Source organism: Balaenoptera musculus, chromosome 2 (assembly GCF_009873245.2).
Source record: "Balaenoptera musculus isolate JJ_BM4_2016_0621 chromosome 2, mBalMus1.pri.v3, whole genome shotgun sequence".
Taxonomy (NCBI): domain Eukaryota; kingdom Metazoa; phylum Chordata; class Mammalia; order Artiodactyla; family Balaenopteridae; genus Balaenoptera; species Balaenoptera musculus.
In genome coordinates this window covers 80,872,042-80,898,385 of record NC_045786.1, presented here as the reverse complement: position 1 = coordinate 80,898,385, position 26,344 = coordinate 80,872,042, and the positions used below count along the sequence as shown (strand labels likewise).

The window sequence follows — 26,344 nt, the reverse complement described above, 5'->3', positions numbered from 1 at the left end:
AGTCATTGGTTTCCTGAGTTATTGGGCTGTTTCCTTTCCCAGACATAACAATGCTTGCCCCACACATACATGGTAACATATATTTGGGCAAGCATACCCAAATCTCTCAGTCTCAAACCATCCTTTCCTCAGCTTTTTTTTTTACATTTCTATGGTATGTATGTACGTATATATTTTTCTTTACATCTTTGTTATTACGCTACCAAAAATGCAGCTCTGGAACACACATAAAATCTTGAACATGTTTTCAACAACACAACAAAATCTAGATCTTTTTATCTGTTAAAAAAACTGCAAACCACATGTTATATGTTAATTTCCTCTTATTCTCTTTTTACCTACTATTAAAATTAGAAGCAGATTAAACTTTCTAGTTTGCTCAAAGGTAGTGTCCTCAAAGGATAGGTCACAGGATGGAAGCTTCTACTGATTATAAGATGTTGGGTTGGAAAACCAAGATAATCAATCGAATGGGAAAAGATCGTCCTACTTATCTCTCAACCTGGTTTTCCCTAACTCTGCCTTTCTCAGTCCAATAATCCCTCTTTCCTTAACTATTTGGAAGAAAAAAAAAAAAGAGAAAGAACCTTATAATAGCAAGATCAGCTGATAGAAACAATGATGGGAACACACATAGCCTCTTCTTCCCTCCAATAACCCAGCAGGCAACCTGACCTGGTATTTGCCACCCTACTTGTACACACAAATGTTTGCTTGCTAGGTCAGCTGTATTTAAACTAAAATATGACAGATATAAATAAAACAATAAAATAGAGGCCATTTTTAGATTCTGACAAAGCCTAAGTTCATGAACTGCTCTCTTGAAAACTGTCACTGAAGGCAAAAAGAGAGCCTCAAGAGAAAATAAGAGAAAATTACTACATGGCCTGAATGATTCATGTTGAAATCACAACCACCAAATGAGGACTGTAAGATGCATCAATAGCTTAACATGGTCTCAAGTGAACAATCTGTGCCATTCTCCTTCTCTAGTCCTTGGGGGGGTAGAGGGGGGGAAGAGCAGAAAAAAAAAGCTCTAAGGTCTTTTAATGAGACTGTATTCCATTAATTATTTGAGGCAGTTTTTGTTTCACTGGAATTAATTAACATGACCCTTCTTCTTTAAGCTCCAGCTGCATCTGATGTTACTATGCTATGACAGTGAAGAATGAAAACCAGAGGACAACTGGCTACTTATGGAATTAAAGTGGAAGGCATGCACAGAGGTAGTTCTGGTGCTCTGGCTGAGACTCTGTGTCTATGTATTGACCACATTCTGAATAAACTCAACCTATATACTTTCTTATAAAACCTTAATTGCTGCCCAATAGAAGCAGTTTGCAAGCTGGAATCATGTGTAGTGAAACTATTTTACCCATATATATTTTACAATAATTAATTTGGCCTCTACTCATTCAGACTTATTAAATGTCACCAGTCTATGATAGTTACCTTAGAAAATCCTGAAAAATAACCAATAGATACACAACCCAAATAAGAATACAGGAGATGTTTAACCTTAAGAAAAACATTATTTTAAGAATCTAGGTTTAATGTACAGAATGGCATAGATTACAACTGACTCTTACAGATTTGTTAAATTGGTACTAACGTTCTTTTAAATGACCCCACCACGTAGATTTTCATAAACTCAAATGAGACAGCCCAATCCTTACTCTAATCAGTTAAATTGCATGCTACACGTTTTGTCCAGATCCTTGTTAAACACACCATAGTGGAAGTCCTGGCTCCGAGAGACAAACTGGACCTTGAGGACTCCAGCAGGCAATGACCGAGGAGGCAACTTTGCACGGTCCGCAAATTATTCCAATTTTCCTGAGTATGAGGCACTGTTCCAGACTCAGAAAACTCTTGGACCCAAAGAGGTGCCACCTCTGCCCCCAGGGGACTGAACATCTTCTGAAGAACCAGGCCCTAAGAACCCCTGGCCAGTTGCCCAGACATACTTCAGTTGGAAGCTCATCGTAAGAAACGTGTATTTACAGTATTTGTAAACCAGGGGGGCCTATTTGAAATACATTAACAAAAAGACTCCTTTCCAGGGCTTTCAAGATCTCATGTCTCATGGATTATTTCCCAAGTAACTTAGTAAATGTGTTTTTTTTTTAAATAACTGCCTCTGCTATATTTCTTGCCCCTCTAGCCTAAGTCAACTTTTTCATTTCTAAAGCCAACAGCTTCTGAGCAACCAGGCTAATCTGCCATTAAGTATGGATGCAGGAGCTTGACAAATCCCAAATAGCTTTTACCAGTCAGAGATAGTCTCCTCGACTAACAAGAATAGGCAGGTATGTAAATGTGTTCATTATAATACAACTTATCCTACTGTGTGGTTTCCAAAATACTGGAGAAGGAAGGGATCCACTGTCTTCTCAGGTTGGAGCTAACCTACAGCTTGATCGCCTTGGCACTCTGATTAATAATCTTGACCTATCTAACTCTCTAGTCTGGAGAATTTCCTTCTAGAGGGCTGTTGTGGCTGACACACTCTGAGACCAAATATGCAGTTATATTTAAGGACTTATTCCTGAGTGCTTTGATATTCCTGTATTCTTTTTAGTCCTTCTAAGCGCTAACTAGATTAATCTTCTTAATATTGATATGATAATCACCAAGTTTCTGTACCAATATTGTTATTAATAGAAAAATGGGATGTTTTGTAATTATAGTCAGATTCATTAACAACTACAATTGGTTTCTTTTTAAAGGAACACACAAAGGCTTTTGGTTCTCTTCAGTTAAATTGTCAAAAAATTGGACGTACTTATCACAGGGGATTGGTTGAATAACATATGACTAATTCATGCAATATAATACTCTGAAGCATTAAAAACACAGTGTAGAAGAGTATGTATTGGTACAGGAAAATGTTCACATGTACTCCTTGGAGAAATAAAAAATCTTGCTACAAAATAGTATGCACAAAATAAATCATTTTGCTAAAGAAAATATACACAGGAAAATGAGCAGACTTACATCAAATATTAAAAGTATCTAAGGATAGAGGGATTACATGCAATTTTTTCCTTTTGTATTTCTGAATTTCCAAAGGTTCTGCACTGAACATTATTTTTACTTTTTTTTTTTTTTTTTTTTGTAGAACTGCGTGGCCTGTGGGATCTTAGTTCCCCGGCCCGTGATTGAACCAGGGCCCCCTGCATGGAAGCGTGGAGTCTTAACCACTGAACCACCAGGGAAGTCCCTATTTTTACCATTTTTTAAAAACTTTATTTAAAAAAAAAAAAGCTCCCAAAGTAATTTTGCAAGTCATTTCTTATACTATTTCACACCTATTATTAGTAAAGGTAACGGAACATCTTTCACCATAGAAGACTCTCAATTAAGTTTTAATATAAGGGAGGCAGTTTTCCAGTTGCCTTTAAAAATAGCAAAAAGATTTACTGGGTCACTACCATGTGCCAGGTCTTCTCACATATTCTATTAAAAGTAAAACATTAAGGACACCCAGGAAAAAAAGAGTGGCTGAAAATATGTCTACAGTAATGTCATCTTACAATTTTAAAAAGACTCACCACCACCGCTCAACAAATAATTCAATTCCATTAACTCTTACTGAGCGTTTCCTAGATGGCAAGAAGGAAGCATGGTGAACAAAGTCCAGAGTCAAGCAACGCTGGAACAGTCTCCAGCAGCAAGGTTGCTTCAGCGTCTGAGAGTGGGCTTCCACAGACCACCTGTATCAGAATCCCTTATGGCGCACTCGTTAAAAACAGATTCCTGGGACTCTCAAAACCACTCGCTCAATTTCTGGAGGAAAGACCCAGGAATTTACATTTTAAAAAGTATTTCAGTTGATTGCTACATATAGTAAAGTCTGAGAACTCCCCGTGTTGCAAAAGATCAAGTCAAGAGATTACAGTTAGAGAGATCACAAGTCTTGAATGTCAGGCTAAGGAATAAGTTAATTCTATAGTAGACACTTGGTGGTGTCGGGGGGGAGTTGGGGACCAGCCAGGGGTTTTGAGCTGGAGAGCAGCATGTTAAGATCTGTGCTTTGCCCAGAGATAAACCCACGCACCTATGGTCAACTATCTATGACAAAGGAGGCAAAGATATACAATGGAGAAAAGACAGTCTCTTCAATAAGTGGTGCTGGGAAAACTGGACAGCTACATGTAAAAGAATGAAATTAGAACACTCCCTAACACCATACACAAAAATAAACTCAAAATGGATTGAAGACCTAAATGTAAGGCCAGACACCATAAAACTCTTAGAGGAAAACATAGGAAAAACACTCTATGACATAAATCACTGCAAGATCCTTTTTGACCCACCTCCTAGAGAAATGGAAATAAAAACAATAATAAACAAATGGGACCTAATGAAACTTAAAAGCTTTTGCACAGCAAAGGAAACCATAAACAAGATGAGAAGACAACCCTCAGAATGGGAGAAAATATTTGCAAACGAAGCAACTGACAAAGGATTAATCTCCAAAATATACAAATAGCTCATGCAGCTCAATATCAAAAAAAAAAAAAAACCAACCAAATCCAAAAATAGGCGGAAGACCTAAACAGACATTTCTCCAAAGAAGATATACAGATTGCCAACAAACACATGAAAGGATGCTCAACATCACTAATCATTAGAGATATGCAAATCAAAACTACAATGAGGTATCACCTCACAGCATTCAAAATGGCCATCATCAAAAAATCTACAAACAATAAATGCTGGAGAGGGTGTGGAGAAAAGGGAACCCTCTTGCACTGTTGGTGGAAATGTAAATTGATACAGCCACTGTGGAGAACAGTATGGAGGTTCCTTAAAAAACTGAAAATAGAACTACCATATGACCCAGCAATCCCACTACTGGGCATATACCCTGAGAAAACCATAATTCAAGAAGAGTCATGTACCACAATGTTCACTGCAGCTCTATTTACAATAGCCAGGACATGGAAGCAACCTAAGTGTCCAGCGATAGATGAATGGATAAAGAAGATGTGGCATATATATACAATGGAATATTACTCAGCCATGAAGGGAAACAAAATTGAGTTATTTGTAGTGAGGTGGATGGACCCAGCATCTGTCATACAGAGTGAAGTAAGTCAGAAAGAGAAAAACAAATACCATATGCTAACACATATATATGGAATCTAAAAAAAAAAAAAAGTTTCTGAAGAACCTAGGGGCAGGACAGGAATAAAGACGCAGACATAGAGAATGGACTTGAGGATATGGGGAGGGGGAAGGGTAAGCTGGGACGAAGTGAGAGAGTGGCATGGACATATATACACTACCAAATGTAAAATAGATAGCTAGTGAGAAGCAGCCGCATAGCACAGGGAGATCAGCTCGGTGCTTTGTGACCACCTAGAGGGGTGGGATAGGGAGGGTGGGAGGGAGACGCAAGAGGGAGGAGACATGGGGATATATGTATATGTATAGCTGATTCAGTTTGTTATACAGCAGAAACTAACACACCACTGTAAAGCAATTATACTGCAATAAAGATGTTAAAAAGAAAAAAAAAAGATCTGTGCTTTGGGTCAGTGCTGCTTGTTACAGCATGAGCTGAAAAAGAGAACTGAAAGCACTGGAGAACCGAGGACAGTGATCTATAATAATGCCTCAAAACTGACCAAGGGAAGAATGAAGTGGTTCCCATCCCTGGTGCCAAAAAGAGGGGTGGGAGGAGGAAGCTCATGAAGAGTTATTGATGAATAAATAAGAGGATGTGAATGCCGAAATGTTAAATCCCAAAAATATAGATATGGAGAGGAAGATTTAGACAAAACTTACCAATGGTACTTTATGTCATTTTATTAATGCATTCATTCAATCATGAACTTGCTACTAGAACAAACCCTGGTCTAGATGCTGGGTCAAAAAACAGATGAGAACCATTAAATTACATGCTTTAAATGGATGAATTGTATTGTATGTGAAATATATATATATATATATATATACATAGAAAATAAAGTTGTTATTAAAACAAAACAAACAAGATATTTCCCCTGTCCTTAAGGGGCTCAGAGAAGCACAAGGAGATAAACAACTGCAATGCAGTGTGGTAAGTGTCAGGACACAGGGGCATCTTAGGCAGAATGGGTCTGGGGGAACTAATTCACGAACAAGGAATAGAGAAAGCCAGGCAAGGGGAATGCTGCAATGTGGCAAAAAGGCACCCTGGAGAGCTCTTGACTTAAAAGTGAAGACCTGAATGCCTGGAGGGAAACACAAGAGATGAGGCAGGCCCAAGGTGAAGGTAGGTCAGGAAGAGCCCTGTGCATTACAGCCTCACTGCTCCAGGTATGGCCCTCAATCCAGTAGCACGGGCATCACCGGGAAGCTGTTAGAAATACAGTCTTGGGGCTCCATCACAGATCTCCATCAGAATCTCCACTTTAACAAGATTCCCAGGTGATTCAGATGGACACCAAAGTTTAGGAAGCACTGCATTAATCAATTTATTCTCAAGACAAAATTCAATGTGGAATCACTGAGGAATTTCAAGCCAGAGAGTGACATGATCAAATATGTGCATTACATAAAGATCACTCTGGTAGCAGAACGAAAAACAGATCACAGGAGGTAAGACCAAAAATTGCTTAGGAAGCTGTTTGGGGATCCAGGAAAGAAATAATAAGGGTCCAAATAGAGTAAAAATAATACCAGAAAACGGAAACTGATCAGTTAGGGTACAGGGGTGGGAATGAGGGAGGGGAGGTAAATCAAGATAATTTCTAAGTTTTGGTTTGGGTTAATGCTTTAGATGTTGATGCTATTCACCAGACAAGGAAAGCAAATAAAAACAACAATCAGAGTGGTGAACATTTCTTAAATATGTACCAGGCATTCTTTTTTTTTTTTTTAATATTTATTTATTTATTTGTTTATTTATTTATTTGGCTAGACCAGGTCTTAGTTGCAGCAGGCAGAATCTTCATTGCCGCGTGCGGGATCTTCATTGCCGTGTGTGGGATCTTTTAGTTGCGGCATGTGGGATCTAATTCCCTGACCAGGGATCAAACCTGGGCCCCCTGCATTGGGAGCTCAGAATCTTAACCACTGGACCACTAGGGAAGTCCCTGTACCAGGCATTCTTGTAAGTGCTTTGCATGAACTATCTCATTAAATCCTCAAAACAACCCTATGAAGTAGGTATTACTGTTATCCCATCATATAGATGAGAAAACTAAGACAGAGAAATTAAGTAGCATAGAGAAATTAAGTAGCATGAAGAGGGAGTAGATGACAATTTCAATTTTAAATACACTAGGTTTGAGGTGCTTGTAAAGATGTCCATAAGGCAGTTGTCTGTAAGGATCTCAGTTTGTAAGGAGAGCAAGTAGGTCAGAAACAGATTTGGAAGTCATCAGCACAGGGTTGGTCCTGACTCATCAGGAGCAGATCAGGCCACAGTGGGAGAAAGTGTAGGTCAAGGACAGAGCCTAGGAGCACCAATCTCTAAGAGGCAATAAGAGGTAGTTAAGTTTATGAAGAAGACAAAGCAGCCAGATAGAACGGAGAATGATAGCTATAGCTGAACAGCAACAATAATAACAGCTAACATTTATAAGTGCGTAGTATTATGTATTTTTTATATATTAAATAATTCAGTCATTATTAAAACCACATGAGGTAGATATTATTATCCCCACTATAAAAATGAGGAAATTGAGGCATAGAGAGATTAAGTGGCTTTGTTAAGGTCACACAGAAAATGAATAGTGAAGCCAGGATTCGAACCAGAATTCAAGTGTAGAGTTCATGCCTTGACAGCTATAATGCACTGCCTGACTTCCGGGTACTGAGAGAGGTGGAAGCCTCTCTGTTCCGGAAGGAACAGTTGTAACAAAGTCCTCTGAACAGTATCTGGTCTACAGTAAGGCCTCAGTAAATATTAGCCATTATTATTTGTTAATTATACTGCCATGGAATCATGCATTTATGCTAGTCACAGCTTTTAGAAGAAAGCAAATGAAAACTAAATAAGGTAAACATTTAGGTTTTAGTGGAGGAAGAAAAGCAAAGAACTACCAAGGATGCTAAGGCTTCGACTCAGTTTCCTACGTCTTCAATACCTAAGTTTCCACACAATCAACATCTAACCACATTTCTGGCTACCAGTCCTTAAGGAGGGCTGCTGTGCACAGCAATGCCTGCAGGCCTCACAAACCCCAAAACACCTTCTGGGAGCTATGAACATTCCATTCTACGGCACTGTCTTTAGCACTGGTGTGTTTTGTTCCATCTTAATTGCTTTAAAGCAGGTAGTTGATGCTGAAGGTCCCTCAGGTTCTTGACTGCCCACTGAAGGAAAACTCATCCTCTGACCGCTCCAGACAAATGGTAGTTTGTTCTAATTAGAAGGGTATGTTGTCTATAATGAAATAACATATTTTCAGGTAATTTTCAAGTTAAAATTATATTGTTTATATGCTTAAGCCAGTAGCTTTAGGGACTTCCCTGGAGGTGCTGTGGTTAAGAATCCGCCTGCCAATGGGGTCGAACCCAGGGATCATGGGTTCGATCCCTGGTTTCATTGGGTTTGACCCCCGGTCCAGAAAGATCCCACATGCTGCAGAGCAACTAAGCCCACGCACCACAACTACTGAGCCTGCGCTCTAGAGCCCACAAGCCACAACCACTGAGCTCGTGCGCCACAACTACTGAAGCCCGTGCATCTAGAGCCGGTGCTCTGCAACAAAGAGAAGCCACTGCAAGGAGAAGCCCGCATACTACAACGAAGACCCAACACAGCCGAAATAAAATAAAATAAAATAAAATAAAATAAAATAAAATAAAATAAAATAAAATAAAATAAAAATACTAATGCTTAAAAAAAAAAAAGACTAGCTTCATAGATTTTTTTCTCTTTTTAAAAATCTTTTTAGGGCAGAGTCAAGATGGTGGTGTGGGAAGACACAGAGTATGTGTCTCTCCACAACTAGGGTGCCTGCCGGACGCTGGTGGGGGACCTCAACACCCAAGGAGATGAGAGGAACCCCCAAGCAAACCGGTAAGATGTGGGGGGACTGAGGAGGGAAGAGAAGTGGAGGCCAGACAGGACCAGCACCCCTGAGGGGTGGCTGAGAGGGGGGAGGGGTTCCCACGCCTGGAGGGTCCCTCAGGGGCTCAGATCAGGGAGCGTTTCCCCTGCCCAATCAGCCGGGTAAGTCTGCCCAGGTCTCAGGCCGGGTCTTATGCCCTCAGAGGCCCCTCCAGGCCGCGTTGGTCCTAGGGGCGTAGGAGGGAGGCCAGGGGAGAAAAGGAGAGGCAGAAAGGAGGGGCCCTCCAGGACAGAAGGAGCAGGAGAGGGCTGTACTCCCAGGTGGGGTCCCCGGGCCTCTGAGACCAGAGGCGGAGGCACGCCTGGGCCCCTTCTGTTCCTTGAGCCTAAGCCCCACCCCCCACCCCTCCCAGGGCCTTTTCCAGCCCTGTGGGTCCTAAGCATAGGCCCCGCCCACTGCCCAAACCCCACCCCTGCTTAGGTTCTGCCCTTCACAGACAAGGCCTTTTCCACCTTTTTTTTTTTCTCTCCTCCTCTTTTTTACTATTGTGGTTCTGTTTTACATTCCAGTTGTTGTTTCATCTATATTTTTACTTTTATATTCTTTGTAACATATCTGTTAGTTTCCTAGTCTACTTTTATTTTTTACTTTGTTGTCGTTCTTTTTTTTTTTTTTTGGCCACCCTGTGCAACTTGTGGGATCTTGGTTCAGGAGCTGAGGGTTGGGCCGAAGCTCCTGTGGTGGGAGCTCCAAGTCCAAACCACTGGACTAACAGAGAACCTCAGACTCCAGGGAATATTTATTGGACTGAGGTCTCCCAGAGGTCCTCATCTCGGCACCAAGACCCAGCTCTACCCAACAGCCTACAAACTCCAGTGCTGGTAGCCTCAGGCCAAACAACCAGTATGACAGGAACACAATTCCACGCATTAAAAAAAAAAAAAAAAAAGAGATGGCAAAAAAATATGTCACAGATGAAGAAGCAAGGTAAAATCCTACAAGTCCAAATAAATGAAGAGGAAATAGGCAAGCTACCTGAAAAAGAATTCAGAGTAATGATAGTAAAGATGATCCAGAATCTCAGAAATAGAATGGAGGCATGGATTAAGAAAATACAAGAAATGTTTAACAAAGGTCTAGAAGAACTAAAGAACAAACAAACAGAGATGAACAACACAATAACTGAAATGAAAAATACACTAGAAGGAATCAATAACAGAATAACTGAGGCAGAAGAACAAAGTGAGCTGGAAGACAACATGGTGGAAATAACTGCCGAGGAGCAGAATAAAGAAAAAAGAATGAAAAGAATTGAAGACAATACCAGAGACCTCTGGGACAACACTAAACGCACTAACATTCAAATTATAGGGGTTTCAGAAGCAGAAGAGAAAAAGAAAGGGTCTGAGAAAATATTTGAAGAGATTATAGTGGAAAACTTCCCTAACACGGGAAAGGAAAGTCACCCAAGTGCAGGAAGAACAGAGAGTCCCATCAGGATAAACCCTAGGAGAAACACACCAAGACACATATTAATCAAATTAACAAAAATTAAATTCAAAGAAAAAATATTAAAAACAGCAAGGGAAAAACAAAAAATAACATACAAAGGAATCCCTGTAAGGTTATCAGTTGATTTTTGCAGAAACTCTGCAGGCCACAAGGGAGTAGCAGGATACACTTAAAGTGATGAAAGAGAAAAACCTACAACCAAGATTACTCTACCGAGCAAGAATCTCATACAGATTTGACGGAGAAATCAAAAGCTTTTCAGACAAGCAAAAGCTAAAAGAATTCAGCCACCACAAAACCAGCTTTACAACAAATGCTAAACAAACTCCTCTAGGAGAGAAACACAAGAGAAGAAAAAGACCCACAAAAACAATCCCAAAACAATTAAGAAAACGTTAATAGGAACATACATATCAATAATAACCTTGAATGTAAATGGATTAAATGTCCCAACCAAAAGACACAAACTGGCTGAATGGATACAAAAATAAGACCCATATATATGCTGTCTACAAGAGACCCACTTCAAACCTACGGACACATACAGACTGAAAGTGAAGGGATGGAAAAAGATATTCCAGGCAAATGGAAATCAAAAGCTGGAGTAGCAATACTCGTATCAGATAAAATAGACTTTTATCCAATGGACAGATCATCCAAACAGAAAATAAATATGGAAACACAAGCTTTAAATGACACAATAGACCAGATACATTTAATTGATATTTATAGAACATTCCACCCGAAAGTGGCAGAATACACTTTCTTCTCAAGTGCACATTGAACATTCTCCAGGATAGATCATATCTTGGGTCACAAATCAAGCTTCGGAAAATTTAAGAAAAATGAAATCGTATCAAGCATCTTTTCTGACCACAATTCTATGAGACTGGATATCAATTACAGGAAAAAAACTGAAAAACACACAAATACATGGAGGCTAAACAGTGCGCTACTAAAAAACCAAGAGATCACTGAAGAAATCAAAGAGGAAATTTAAAATATTCATACAAACAAATGACAACGAAAACATGACAACCCAAAACCTACAACAGGCAGCAAAAGCAGTTCTAAGAGGGAAGTTTATAGCAATTCAATCTCACCTCAAGAAACAAGAAAAACCTCAAATAAACATTTTAACCCTACTCCTAAAGCAAACTAGAGAAATAAGAACAAAGAAAACCCAAGGTCAGTAGAAGGAAAGAAATCATAAAAATCAGAGCAGAAATAAATGAACTAGAAATGAAGAAAACAATAGCAAAGATAATAAAACTAAAAGCTGGATCTTTGAGAAGATAAACAAATTTGACAAACCCTTAGCCAGACACATCAAGAAAAAAAGGGAGAGGATGCAAATCAATAAAATTAGATATGTAAAAGGAGAAATCACTACTGACACTGCAGAAATACAAAGGATTATAAGAGACTACTACAAACAACTATATGCCGATAAAACAGACAACCATGAAGAAATGGATAAATTCTTGGAAAGGTACAATTTTCCAAGACTGAACCAGGAAGAATTAGAAAATATAAACAGACCTATCACAAGTAATGAAATTGAAACTGTAATTAGAAATCTTCCAAAAAACAAAAGTCCAGGACCAGATAGCTTAACAGGCGAATTCTACCAAACATTTAGAGAAGAGCTAACTCCGATCCTTCTCAAACTCTTCCAAAAAATTGCAGAGGGAGGAACACTCCCAAATTCATTCTACGAAGCCACCATCACCCTGACACCAAAACCAGAAAAAGATATTACAAAAAAAGAAAATTATAGACCAATATCACTGATGAACATAGGTGCAAAAATCCTGAACAAAATACTAGCAAACAGAATCCAACAACACATTAAAAGGATCATACACCATGATCAAGTGGGATTTATCCCAGGGATGCAAGGATTCCTCAATATATGCAAATCAATCAATGTGATACACCACATTAACAAATTAAAGAATAAAAACCATAGGATAATCTCAATAGATGCAGAAAAAGCTCTTGACAAAATTCAACACCCATTTATGATAAAAACTCTCCAGAAAATGGACATAGAGAGAACCTACCTCAATATAATAAAGTCCATATATGACAAACCCACAGCAAACATCATACTCAATGGTGAAAAACTGAACGCATTTCCACTAAGATCAGGAACAAGACAAAGATGTCCACTCTCTCCACTCTTATTCAACATAGTTTTGGAAGTCCTAGCCACAGCAATCAGAGAAGAAAAAGAAGTAAAAGGAATCCAAATTGGAAAAGAAGAAGGAAAACTGTCACTGTTTGCAGATGACATGAAACTATACATAGAAAATCCACCAGAAAACTACTAGAACTAATCAATGAATTTGGCAAGGTTGCAGGATACAAAATTAATGCACAGAAACCTCTGGCATTCCTATACACTAACAACGAAAAATCAGAAAGAGAAATTAAGGAAACAATCCCATTTATCATTGCAACAAAAAGAATAAAATACCTAGGAATAAACCTACCTAAGGAGGCAAAAGACTTATACTCAGAAAACTATAAAACACTGATGAAAGAAATCAAAGATGACACAAAGAGATGGAAAGATATACCATGTTCTTGGACTGGAAGAATCAATATTGTCAAAATGACTATACTACCTAAAGCAATCTACAGATTCAATGCAATCCCTATCAAACTACCAATGGCATTTTTTTACAGAATTAGAACAAAAAATTTTACAATTCATATGGAAACATAAAAGACCCTGAATAGCCAAAGCAATCTTGAGAAAGAAAAACGAAGCTGAAGGAATCAGGCTCCCCAACTTCAAACTATACTACAAAGCTACAGTAATCAAGACAGTATGGTACTGGCACAAAAACAGAAATATAGATCAATGGTACAGGATAGAAAGCCCAGAGATAGACCCATACACATATGGTCACCTAATTTATGACAAATGAGACAAGAACATACAATGGAGAAAAGACAGCCTCTTCAATAAGTGGTGCTAGGAAAACTGGACAGCTACAAATAAAAGAATGAAATTTGAACACCACCTAACACCATACACAAAAATAAACTCCAAATGGATTAAAGACCTAAATGTAAGACCAGACATTATAAAACTCTTAGAGGAAAACATAGGAAAAGCACTCTATGACATAAACCACAGCAAGATCTTTTTTGACCCACCTCCTAAAGTAATGAAAATTTAAAAATAAAATAAACAAATGGGGCCTAATGAAACTTAAAAGCTTTTGCACAGCAAAGGAAACCATAAATAGATGAAAAGACAACCCTCAGAATGGGAGAAAAATATTTGCAAATGGAACAATGGACAAAGGATTAATCTCCAAAATATAGAAACAGCTCATGAAGCTCAATATCAAAAAAACAAACAATCCAATTAAAAAATGCGTGGAAGACCTAAATAGACATTTCACCAAGGAAGACATACAGATGGCCAAGAGGCACATGAAAAGATGCTCAACATCACTAATTACTAGAGAAATGCAAATCAAAACTACAATGAGGTATCACCTCACACTGGTCAGAATGGCCATTAGCAAAAAATCTAGAAACAATAAATGCTGGAAAGGGTGTGGTGAAAAGGGAATCCTCCTGCACTGTTGGTGGGAATGTAAATTGATACAACCACTAGGGAGAACACTATGGAGGTTCCTTAAAAAACTAAAAATAGAACTACCATATGACCCAGCAATCCCACTACTGGGCATATACCCTGAGAAAACCATAATTCAAAAACAGACATGTACCACAATGTTCATTGCAGCTCTATTCACAATTGCCAGGACATGGAAGCAACCTAAGTGTCCATCAACAGATGAATGGATAAAGAAGATGTGGCACATATATACAATGGAATATTACTCAGCCATAAAAAGAAATGAAATTGAGTTATCTGCAGTGAGATGGATGGACCTAGAGTCTGTCATACAGAGTGAAGTAAGTCAGAAAAACAAATACCGTATGCTAACGCATATATATGGAGTCTAAAAAAAATGGTACTGATGAACCTAGTGGCAGCACAGGAACAAAGACGTAGACATAGAGAATGGACTTGAGGACATGGGGTGGGGAGGGGGAAGCTGGGGCAAAGTGAGAGTAGCAGCGACATACATACACTACCAAATGTAAAACAGTTAGCTAGTGGGAAGCAGCAGCATAGCACAGGGAGATCAGCTTGGTGCTTTGTGATGACCTAGAGGGGTGGGATAGGGAGGGTGGGAGGGAGGGGATATGGGGATATATGTATGCATATGGCTGATTCACTTTACTGTAAAACAGAAACTAACACAGTATTGTGAAGCAATTATACTCCAATAAAGATCTGTAAAAGTAAATAAATAAATAAATTTTTAAAATAAACATAATCAAATAATGATGATGATAAAAAAATAAAATAAAAATCTTTCTAATTCATTTATACTTTCTGGCCCAGATTCACCCAAGATCAAGGAGAAACAGTGAATAAGAGCAACAATAAGGAAAATTGTCAGAAAAAGGAAATAGTTTAGATTTCCACAAGGTTAAGTTTTTGAAATAAACTTACATAGTTCTACTCTTAGAGGATTTTTCAAAGCAGAATAAAGGTACTGGATGGCAGAAAGCATCTCACAGAAGTGGGACATCTGGTCATCCTAGCCCTGAAGCAATGTACATAAAAAGTGCTATTTTTAAAATGAAATAAATGTGAATACCCTATCTTGCATAATTGTAAACGTGAACCCTTGCCAGGGAAATGTGGAATCTAAAATTGACTAAAGCTGACTAATCCAAGCAAAGATTTATGTACAATAAATGCTCATCATAGTACATTTCTTATTACAGTGAAAATACCCAACAGTAAATAAATTATGGTACACCCAGATGATGGAATATTATGCAGCCATTAAAAACATTTTCAGTGAATATTTTATAGGACTTCCTTGGTGGTCAGTGGTTAAGACTCCGCACTCCCAATGCAGGGGGCACAGGTTCAATCCTTGGTCGGGAACTACAATCCCACATGCCGCATGGTGCAGCCTAAAAAAATTTTTTTTCATTAAAAAAAAAGAATATTCTATAACATAAAAATTATCACAATATATATTAAGCTTAAAAATCATAAAAATTAACATTATGAATATAGATAAAAGACTTGAAGTAAATTAATGGTTGAAAATAATCATCTCTGGATGGTATAGTTTTTTAAAAATTTTTCTTCCTTTACATGTTTCTTTTTTTATTTTTTAAATTTTATTTATTTATTTTTGGCTGTGTTGGGTCTTTGTTGCTGTGCGCAGGCTTTCTCTAGTTGTGGTGAGTGGGGGCTGCTCTTCGTTGCGGTGCACGGGCTTCTCATTGCGGTGGCTTCTCTTGTGGAGCACAGGCTCTAGGCGTGCAGGCTTCAGTAGTTGCAGCATGTGGGCTCAGTAGTTGTGGCTCACGGGCTCTAGAGCGCAGGCTCAGTAGTTGTGGCACACAGGCTTAGTTGCCCTGCGGCATGTGGGATCTTCCCGGACCAGGGCTCGAACCTGTGTCCCCTGCATTGGCAAGCTGATTCTTAACCACTGCACCACCAGGGAAGCCCCCTTTATATGTTTCTGTATTCTCCAAATTTTCTACAATATATCATTCCTATAAGCAGAAGAGGTATTACTGAAAAGGCAACTTTTTTTTTTTAAGTTTTTGGCTGCGTTGGGTCTTCGTTGCTGCGTGTGGGCTTTCTCTACTTGGGGCGAGCAGGGGCTACCCTTCGTTGTGGTGCGCGGGCTTCTCACTGTGGTGGCCTCTCTTGTTGTGGAGCATGGGCTCTAGAGCACGGGCTCAGTAGTTGTGGCACATGGGCCCAGTCGCTCCGCGGCATGTGGGAACTTCCCGGACCAGGGATCAAACCCCTGTCCCCTGCATTGGCAGGCGGACCCTTAACCACTGCACCACCAGGGAAGTTCCCTGAAAAGGCAATTTTTAAAAAGTTTTTCCAATTAATCTGCATTTTTAACTCTTTCCCACTTTTTCTTACCCTAATCTAACTCTTAAGATCTAGGGCAGTGGTTCTCAAGCAGGGGCAGGGGGAAGGGGGACTGCTCCCCAGGGAACATTTGGCAGTCTGTAGACAATATGGATTGGCTGTCACAACTAGGGGTGGGGGATGCTACTGGATCTAGCAGATAAAGGTTAGAGATGAGGCTAAATATCCTACAACATGCAGGACCGGCCCCCAGAAAAAAAGAATAGTGCAGAGGTTGAGAAATCTTGGTTAGAATGAAGAAAATGAGTATAAGCAGGAAGATTGGGTTAAAATACAATATTAACTCTAGTGGGTTTAACTTTCCATTTCTAAAATAAGATTTAACAAATACACATTCTGAATTGATGAAAGTTTAGTCCAGGTTTTGACCCAAATTTCTTACTATTAAGATATACTTTTCCTAATTTTATGGAAAATATCTCTAGCAGTTCTGCTCCCAAACTGAGCATGATGCTTATCAAACTAGAAGATTTTTTTCAGCTTGAGCATAGAGAGACCAAATCTGTTTAAAAGTTTTTTAAGTACTGCTATAAAAATGTTTTAAAGTGAGCTCATATCCTTAAGGGAATAGCTGATTATCTTATTGTAATCACTCCAGTATGATAAGATGAAAAACTAAGTTCTAACTAGTCTAGTCTAATTAGTCAAAACTAGTCTAACACAAAAGTGTTTGTTTGAAACATATACACACTCACATACACAGAAAATGATTTATGTAAACTCACACAAAATTACTTCTATTTTGTGATGTCAGATTCAGGGAATGGTAACAAAGCAAGAATACATAGCTTTGAGGAAATGAAGTACCCTCCTCAATCTAAATTACTAAATAATTCACTCCATAAGAAATTTGGTTATAACAAAGCACAACAGAGCATTAGGAGTGGGTACATGAACTACAGTCAGTAGTACAGGATCAAGAAGTAAATGACACGGTGGAAAGTAAGAGAGCAAAAAAAAAAGATTAGAACACTGTAGATGAATAATGGATGATCTGAACAGTCAAAAGGAGGAAATAAGAAATTTTGCAACTTATCCTTGGGTGAAAATGGGGTAAGAGAATAATGTTTGCATACAAGGATGTGAAGAAAATAAGGGTAAATAAAATGCTGAGGAAATATGGCAGAAAGAGATCAGGAAAGGTGACGTAGGGTTCAGAGCCCCCTAATTAAGACTGAATAAAAAATACTTTTTTTATTATTAGTTAGACGTCTATTATATTATTAGATAGATGATTATTTTAATCATCTATCTCTGATATGCTTTTTTTTTAATTGAAGTATACTTGATTTACAATATTGTGCTAGTTTCAGGTGTACAGCAAAGTGATTCAGTTATATTTTTTTTCCAGATTATTTTCCATTATAGGTTGTTATAAATATAATTCCCGTGCTATGCAATAAATCCTTGCTGCTTATCTATTTTATATATAGTAGTGTGTATCTGTTAATCCCATACTCCTAATTTATCTGCCCCTCATATGCTTTTATCAACATTTGCATTTGATTCTCCATGGCCTTTTTTTTTTTTTTTTTTTTTAAATGATTCTCTAGGGGAAAGATCTCCAATGTCCTCCTAGTCAAAACCCTCCTATTCATCTTCTCAAAAATCAGCAAAGGAGAGGCAGAACTCCGTCACTTTGTCACTTTTGGTGACTGATTCATAGTGGACATTGGTTGAGGGTAGCTGTTTTGTTTTGTCTCTCTAGCACTATTCCTTCTGATGGGGAACAGCTTTCAGCCACCCCACCAGGTCTGAGTAGGACTGTCAATCAGGATGCCTCATCCTCCCTCTGGCCTCTGAGATGAGCAAGACTGGACTGCTCACGGTCTCCCTCCCACCACCTACTCGGCACACAACCACAAGCAAGGACAACCGGAATTCCTCTACCAGGCTCTCTTCCTCCAGGCCCAGAGCTAGACCATGTGGTCTGCAGGTGCCACTGACCCTGAAAAGAGCTGTCCTGAGGGTGAAACCAATATCAAATAGCAGTCTGACACGAAAGCCAGTGACAGAGAGCCCCAGAGGTACCATGTCAGAGCCTTGAATCTAGCCATGCCTGGGCTTTCAGGGCATCTAAGCAAATAAAATCCTTTTTGGCTTTGAGTTGGGTTTCCATCACTTCCAACTAAAACAGCTCTGGCTGGTAAATTGTTTAACACTGTCAAAGAGAGGTTCGGAAAGTCGGTGTATCAGAACTATGATCCATGAATTAGCCAGACCCTTTCTATTTATCTATCACATCTTAGCTGATATCATAACTTGACATAATGAGTTTCATATGTGTAAAACAATGGTTAGAGTAGAAATTCATTTTAAATGACATATTTATTTATTTCAAGAGCTAACAAGTATCCTTACTAAACTGGAATTTGATGTTATAAACTTCTAATCTTGGTGTTAAATAAATACTTCGCCATTTTCCCACTTCACCTTCATCTTTCTGAAGAGTCTGTCCTTTTAATCTGCCTAGCCTCTTCACTGTCCTGATCATTTTATTTCTCCCATTCTGAAATTCCTTCAGAATGTATTTATCAAGAGGAAACCCCGGACTTCTCTGGTGGCGCAGTGGTTAAGAATCTGCCTGCCAATGCAGAGGACACGGGTTCGAGCCCTGGTCCGGGAAGATCCCACATGCCGAGGAGCAACTAAGCCCGTGCGCCACAACTACTGAGCCTGCGCTCTAGAGCCCGCGAGCCACAACTACTGAGCCCACGTGCCACAACTACTACCCGCGTGCCTAGAGCCCATGCTCCACAACAAGAGAAGCCACCACAGTGAGAAGCCCGCGCACCACAACGAAGAGTAGCCCCCACTAGCCGCAACTAGAGAAAGCCCACATGCAGCAGCGAAGACCCAATGCAGACAAAAATAAATAAATTTACAAAAAAAAAAAAAAAAGAGGAAACTCCAACCACATACACAGGATTCCTGGCCAGGACAATGCATGTTTTTGTATGAGTGACTAAAGAGAGACAAAACTTGTCTTTTTTTTATGTCCCATCTCCCTCCAGTCCAGCACTGTGCTCACATTTTTTTTTTTTTTTAACTTTTTAGCCGTGCCGTGTGGCATGTGGGATCTTAGTTCCCCGACCAGGGATCGAACCCCCGCCCCCTGCAGTGGAAGGGCAGAGTCTTAACCACTGGACTGCCAGGGAAGTCCCTGTGCTCACATTTTTGAACACAGCAGCACATCGGGCCAAAGGAGGTAGATAGATGATCTTCATGAACACTTAGGAGTGGATAATGCACTTTTTCCTTGATTTCAATCAAGTTTGCAGCCATTATTTTGAAACTAAAGCATAATTACATCATCCCTAAATTCTACAATTGGCAAAAAGCCTCTGTGGTACACGGAGATGTTTAATGCAAATGGCAGCTGGTTAAGGAGACTTTCAACTGAGAAGGGCTTTGAAGAGAAGTGGAGACTGTCTGAGGCATGAAGAAGCCGGGGATAAGTTTCTGCAAAGTTTTAAAATCTCTATCAGCACAAACCCAGACGGACATTACTACCAAGGTAGATGAGGCAGGAGAACTGTTAAAGGGCAGAACTGACTAAAGGGCATTTTAGCACACTAAGGACCTAAGGAAACAAGGCATCAAAAGCAGACACCATTAGTAAAGGTAAGGCGGTAAGTGTGTGAAGAAAAGATTAAATAAACCACTTAAACTCCTTTCCAACTACTCCCACCTCCCACAGTCAGTGAAAATCCATGGGAGTCACACCCAAGGTCAAGTCTCTATATTCAGATATCAATATTGGTTGAGCTAAGGTGGAATCATAACATACATTTTTGAAAACAAACAAACAACTCTTTCCTCTGCCCCAGCGGGGAAGCCAACTCCAGTAAACGCTTTGAATAAGCTGGGGAAGAGAAGGAGCTAAGCACCAACGAACTTTTGAGGGGGATAGAAATGTTCCATATCTTGTTTGTGATGGTGGTTACACGACAGAATATATTTATCAAAATTCATTAAACTGTGCACTTAAAATGAGTGAATTTTTTTTTAAATATTTATTTATTTATTTATTTGGCTGCACCAGGTCTTAGTTGTGGCATGTGGGGTTTTGGTTGCGATGGTTACACGGGATCTAGTTCCCTGACCAGGGATCGAACCCAGGCCCCCTGCATTGGGAGTGTGGAGTCTTAACCACTGGACCACCAGGGAAGTCCCAAAATGAGTGAATTTTATTAAATGTAAATTATACCTCAATAAAGTTAATTAGAGAGAGACAGAGATACAGAGGCAGGAGCTAGAGGGAAGGGAGAGGACAACCTCCCCAGGTAGATAAATGGAGAAAGTCTGGGAAAACTACTGTAGGACAGGACACGCCTGTTGGGGTGGAGTGGTGTTGCCCACACAATATTTCACCTAGGGCCAGACCTTACTCCATAGATCAGCCAGGAGTTTATACTTCTGATAATACCTCATACTTCGTTAGGAATTACCTAAAGTGGAGACAGATAAATCCAATCCATCCTCTAGTAGGCCATGTGCCCCTAGATTCTCCCGATGGAGGCAAAATTCATGATAAAGAGAAGAACACAGAAGCTAAATTACCCTCCTCTCCCACAGTCTCCTATAAGAAAGTTATCCCCCCCACTCCACCTCAACCTTTTGGAGGTTGAAGTTAAATCCCTGGAACCCCATTCAGACCTTCCTCCAGTATACCCTTACTTCGAAAAGCTAAAAGCACCAGGAAGATTTAAACTGTTTATGTGGCACCAGCAACTCTCATTAAAATTATAACTTTTCTGTAATCTTTTAGCCACTGGGCAATACACTGAACTGTCACACTTCAGTAAACAGTAACAAATTTCAAGAGGAAATCACAACCATTCTGCTTTGCTCAAACAGTCTAAAGAAGTATTTCTGAGCCGCTTACAAATTCCAGAGTCAGCAAAAATTCATGATATAATGAGAATTAACTTCCAGTTTCCAAAGCTAGAGCCACTGGTGTTAACTTACACTATTCCCTCTCCTTCTCTTCCTGTATCTCCTCCATCACAAAGATCTGTCTCTCACACTTTCTGCCTGCACTTCAATCTACCAGACTTGCATCACTTTCCATTTTGTTTCCTACAACAGTTTCCTTGGTCTCCCTGGCTCCCAGCTCTCTTCTCTATTACTCACCCTGTTCAACATGCCTGAAAATGTGCTTACTTGTTTAACCACTCCGTTATACCTTGCTTCATTCCTGCAAGTGGACTAATCATCCCAAACTATTATTTTCTGTTTCTCTCCTGTTTAAATATTTTTTCATCCATCCAACAAATATTTAATGAGCACCTACTATGTGGAAGACATTGTGCTAGGCTCTACAGGAGGTAAACAAACCCTGACCAGCATCTCAGGGGGCTTACAGTATTGTGGGAGTGGCTTACATATATACAGATAACTATAATAAGATAGAAATGTGTACAGGTCATTAAGACAGAGAACTGTCAGCTGGATGTCAAGTAAAATTAGAATTGGTAAAGAAGAAGTAGAATATGAGACAAAGAAAAAGCTACAGAGGTTTCCAACCTGAGGGACTAGGAAAACAGCAGAGCCATCAACAGGCCAAAGGACATCAGGAAGAAATACAGATAGAAGGAGCATGACAGGAGACTTAAGAAAAGTGAATGTACTTGCCAAAGCCCAAATCAGGGCACATAAGCAGAGATTTCTGTTCTGCTTTAAGATGTTGGGAGCAGTCTAAGAAATGCAATTTCAACGCCAAAATATTAGAATTTCCAGGATTGATGATTTAATTGGGACTATCCCAGAAAAAATCTAGTCCATGCGGCTTCAGTAGGTATGAGGAAATACGGTGGGAAAGAAGATTACAGATATACAATCTACTGGCCTAATAGCTGTTTCATCTAAGGAAAGTGTACTTGGCTTCTGGAGTGAGGGTTTTAGACTGTTTCTGTACTGTTAGAAAATTCAGCATCCTGACATACTATGGGACTCCTAATTAAACTTCAGGTAATCTTGGCCATTCTACAGCATTTATGTGGTACCCATGGTGTCTGGGAACTTCATGTGAGGACGACTAGGATGCCATTTTATTGCTATTGGTGATCCATCCAGGTCTAATTAATAAACCCTGCTCCACAAATGCTGAATCCTTTGAAGTTGCTGAAAGTAGCTACAAGTGATGTCATCATTCAGACACCCACTGGAAAGTCAAGACCAGCAAATATTTTCAAAATCAGAAACAATAAGATGTCACAGCCACCTTCAGTTCTTTCAGGAACAAGTCAGGTGGATCTAAAAATAAATCAACGCACAACTCTGTGATTATACTAAAAACCTTTGAATTGTACATTTTAAATTGGTGAATTGTACATTATGTAAATTATATCTCAATAAAGCTGTTATTTTAACAATCAACAAACATGTTTTAACCAAAATGTTAGTTTCCAGAAATGTTATATCCTAGGAACCAAGCTATTGCCTTTAAAATGTTTATACTGCTGCAAAAATTTACAAAAAGGAAGCCCTGCTGAATTGCTGTGACAAAACCATTATCATTTTAGCTAAAAAGAATAAACTGAATGGTCTTTTGTCTTTCACTGTAATAGGAGCTGACTTCTATCACACATCAAAATCTGCCTTTAAGCTCTGAACGACATTTTTAAAAAGGGCACTTTTCAAATTTAACCACTATGTTGAATACCATAATTATGGCATGGCACTATTATATCTTTCCTTGTAGTCTACCCCCAGAACTTCCTTCCCTATAATCCTCTGCAAGGGGAAAATCCTTGTGTTTATATACAATTTTTTTTTTAATTTTATTTATTTATTTATTTTATTTTTGGCTGCGCTGGGTCTTCGTTGCTGCATGCGGGCTTTCTCTAGTTGTGGCGAGCGGGGGCTACTCTTCATTGCGATGCGCGGGCTTCTCATTGCAGTGGCTTCTCTTGTTGCGGAGCATGGGCTCTAGGTGCACAGGCTTCAGTAGTTGTAGCACGTGGGCTCAGTAGTTGTGGCACGTGGGCTCAGTAGTTGTGGTGCACGGGCTTACTTGCTCCACCATGTGGGATCTTCCCAGACCAGGGCTCAAACCTGTGTCCCTTGCATTGGCAGACGGATTCTTAACGACTGCACCACCAGGGAAGTCTAATCCTTGTGTTTAATATCCATTTATATTACCTCTAATGATTTCCCTCTCCCTCTAATAATCACTACCCAAGCTTTTATCTCTAGAATCATTCCAACCTTCTCATGTCCCAACCTGTTCCCTAACTTCTACAAAGAAATACCATACCAGCTGTCTGCCTGCTGCCGAGGTAACAGCAGGTTATTTATGCCCTTGAAGATTCAAAGTGGGCCAAGAATATAAGAAGCAGGCTGTAAGCTCGAGGGAAAGGACTGTGTCTTGTTTATGTTAGAACCTCTCAACATTAAGCAGAGTACCTGGCACCCAGGAGGTGCTCAATAAATATTTTTGTCCGCCATTAAATTAAGGTCCATTCACAAAAAGAATGAGCCAACAAACAAACCAAGTAACCAGATTATTCTTAGGTATAAACGTATTTAGGAGAAGGCAACTTAAGCTCAACCTCCCTACTGATGTCTAAACCAGTTTGTCTTTACAATGAGTAGAGTATGAATTTTAAAACAGATTGTGATTGTGACCAAAGCCCAAAACCTTAACAATTTTAAAAATCACAGGATCTTTTAAATTTTTTTCTTGCCAATTATTTTGGGAGAAAAAAGAAGATCCAAAATCCAAGAGCAAGGTATTATCCAACCAGTGTCTAGTTAAGCAGCCTACAATTAGGCAGCTGAAGGATGGACTCCTCAGGCAGTGAAGAATGGGGTCTATACAAAGTAACTAAGGAATATTTACAGACCATATCTCTTCTTGTGAAAATGACTCTGATATTTCTTAGTACCCATCTCATATGTTTATTATGAGGATTAAATGAGTTAATATTTGTAAAGCAGTTAAAACAGTACCTGGCACATAGTTAGCTTTATATAAATGTTTGTTTATAAAGTAACTTTGGATCAATTTCCAATTGCATTCAATCGTACATTAGAGATCTACAATGCCTAAAGAATTATCAGGTTTAGAGAGAAGTTTCAATTGTGTAGTCCTCAAATCTGCAGCTGGAAAGAGAGAGGTCCCAGGAAATGTTTCATGCAAACTCATTTCATGGTTGAAGAAATATACCTCATATTTGTAGAGAAATTCACAGGTTACAAAAAGCATTTCCATGTATTATTGTTTGATCCTCACGACAACAGCCTTGTAAGAGATGTAGGGCAGGTATAATTAACTCCATTTACAGATGAGGAAACTAAAGCACAGAGAGGTTAAGTGATTTGCCCAAGGTCACACAGTAAGTGAAAAGGCCCCGACTAGAATCAAGGGCTAGAATCCAGGTCTCTTGATGGTCTCTTCCTTCTATAACATGCTGCAACTTGAGCCCTGGGCTTACTTGGGTCATATTTGGAAGCAGTGATTATGAGACCATAAATGTAGACTTGGCTGCAGATGCAAACTCTAAAAGTTAAGGTAATTCTGTTAACTGGAATTAGAGGTAATTAATAGCTGGCAAAACATCTACCTACACAGGAGTGAGAGTATAAAATGCCATGACTACACACAGTCACAAAGGGCACCACACACTGTCTTGTCTTGAAGGAACAGTTCTCCAAAATATGCCATTCAGAGATTACCAGCCCCAGAGAATACTGGTGTCAGTATAAGAAGGAAAGGCTGCCACTTCCCTTAAACTAAACCCAGAAGGAAAAGGCTCACCCCAGAGGATGGTGAGGACATGGAGCCTAACAAGGCTCTAAGGGATTACACGCAGATTGCAAACTCCCAGCGACAAATGAGTACCGACCATCCCAGTGAATCAGCTCGCATTTATTCGGCTGCATCTTCCCCAGGGGCTCTCCACCCCAGAGTAGCAATCTGAAACCGGGCAACTAAAGGTGAAAATCGACTGGCGACCGTTTGCAAGATTCCATATCTCACAGAAAGGTTGGCTGGCGATAGAAGTGGCACCGCATACCAACACCAGACGTTATTTTAAGCGCGTGTCCCCAGGGGAGGGACCGACCACCTAATCTGTCAGATCTAGGATCTCCCACCAGCCAGGATTTTTCCTAAAGCAAGACAGAGGGCTGAGCAATCCTGGCCCAGGCTCGCCCTACTAAAGCCACACAGACCCGCTTTCCACTTAGAAACCCGCCCAGGCCAAGAAAGGTGGCAGGGGCCAGAGAGGCACCCCGAGGCAGGCCTCCCTCCGCCGCCTCAACCATCAACGCCCGAACAAGGAAGGCGCCTCTGCGGGCGACCGGCGGGCAGGGAGGAGGATTTCGAAATGCTCGGAAAGGGGGTGGTGCCGGAGGGGCCGGACTGGGTCCCCGCGCCCCGGCCCCTCCCCGGCCTGACAGCTGGCGGCGCCGTGCCGCGCGGCCCCCTCCCCAAGGCGCGGCTCACGGGGCGCCTTACCTTTGTGTAGAGCTCGGACGCGGCCATGGCGGGCCCCGCGGCGCCGACGCCCCCCGCCTGTGCGGAGGCCGCACCTCTCCTAGGCGGCTGCCCGCGCCGACTAGGAAACGCCGGGGCTGCAGCCGGCAGGGAGCAGGGCAGGGCCGAGCGGAGCGGGGCGGGCCGCTCCGGGCGGGGCGGGGTGGGGTGCCTCAGCCACGGGCGGCCAGCGGGGGCCTCGCCATCACTCCCGGGCTCGCCGCGAGCAGTGTCGCGTGCTCGGCGTGCCCGGGGTCCTCGGGGTCGCCGCCGCTGCCACCCCGACAGCCGGTGATGCTGCTGCCGCTGCCGCTGCCGCTG

General features: G+C 40.4%; 1 protein-coding gene across 7 annotated transcripts in view; it reads right to left on the bottom strand.

The window, feature by feature from the left end:
* MYO5A (myosin VA) overlaps positions 1-26,344 on the bottom strand; it is a 200,720-nt gene extending 174,376 nt beyond the window's left edge. For all 7 annotated transcript variants that reach the window (XM_036842522.1, XM_036842523.1, XM_036842527.1 and 4 more), the window contains exon 1: positions 26,006-26,344. In XM_036842522.1, the coding sequence (XP_036698417.1) occupies positions 26,006-26,032 (27 nt within the window). In that variant the 5' untranslated portion in view covers positions 26,033-26,344. The remainder of the gene's footprint in view (positions 1-26,005) is intronic.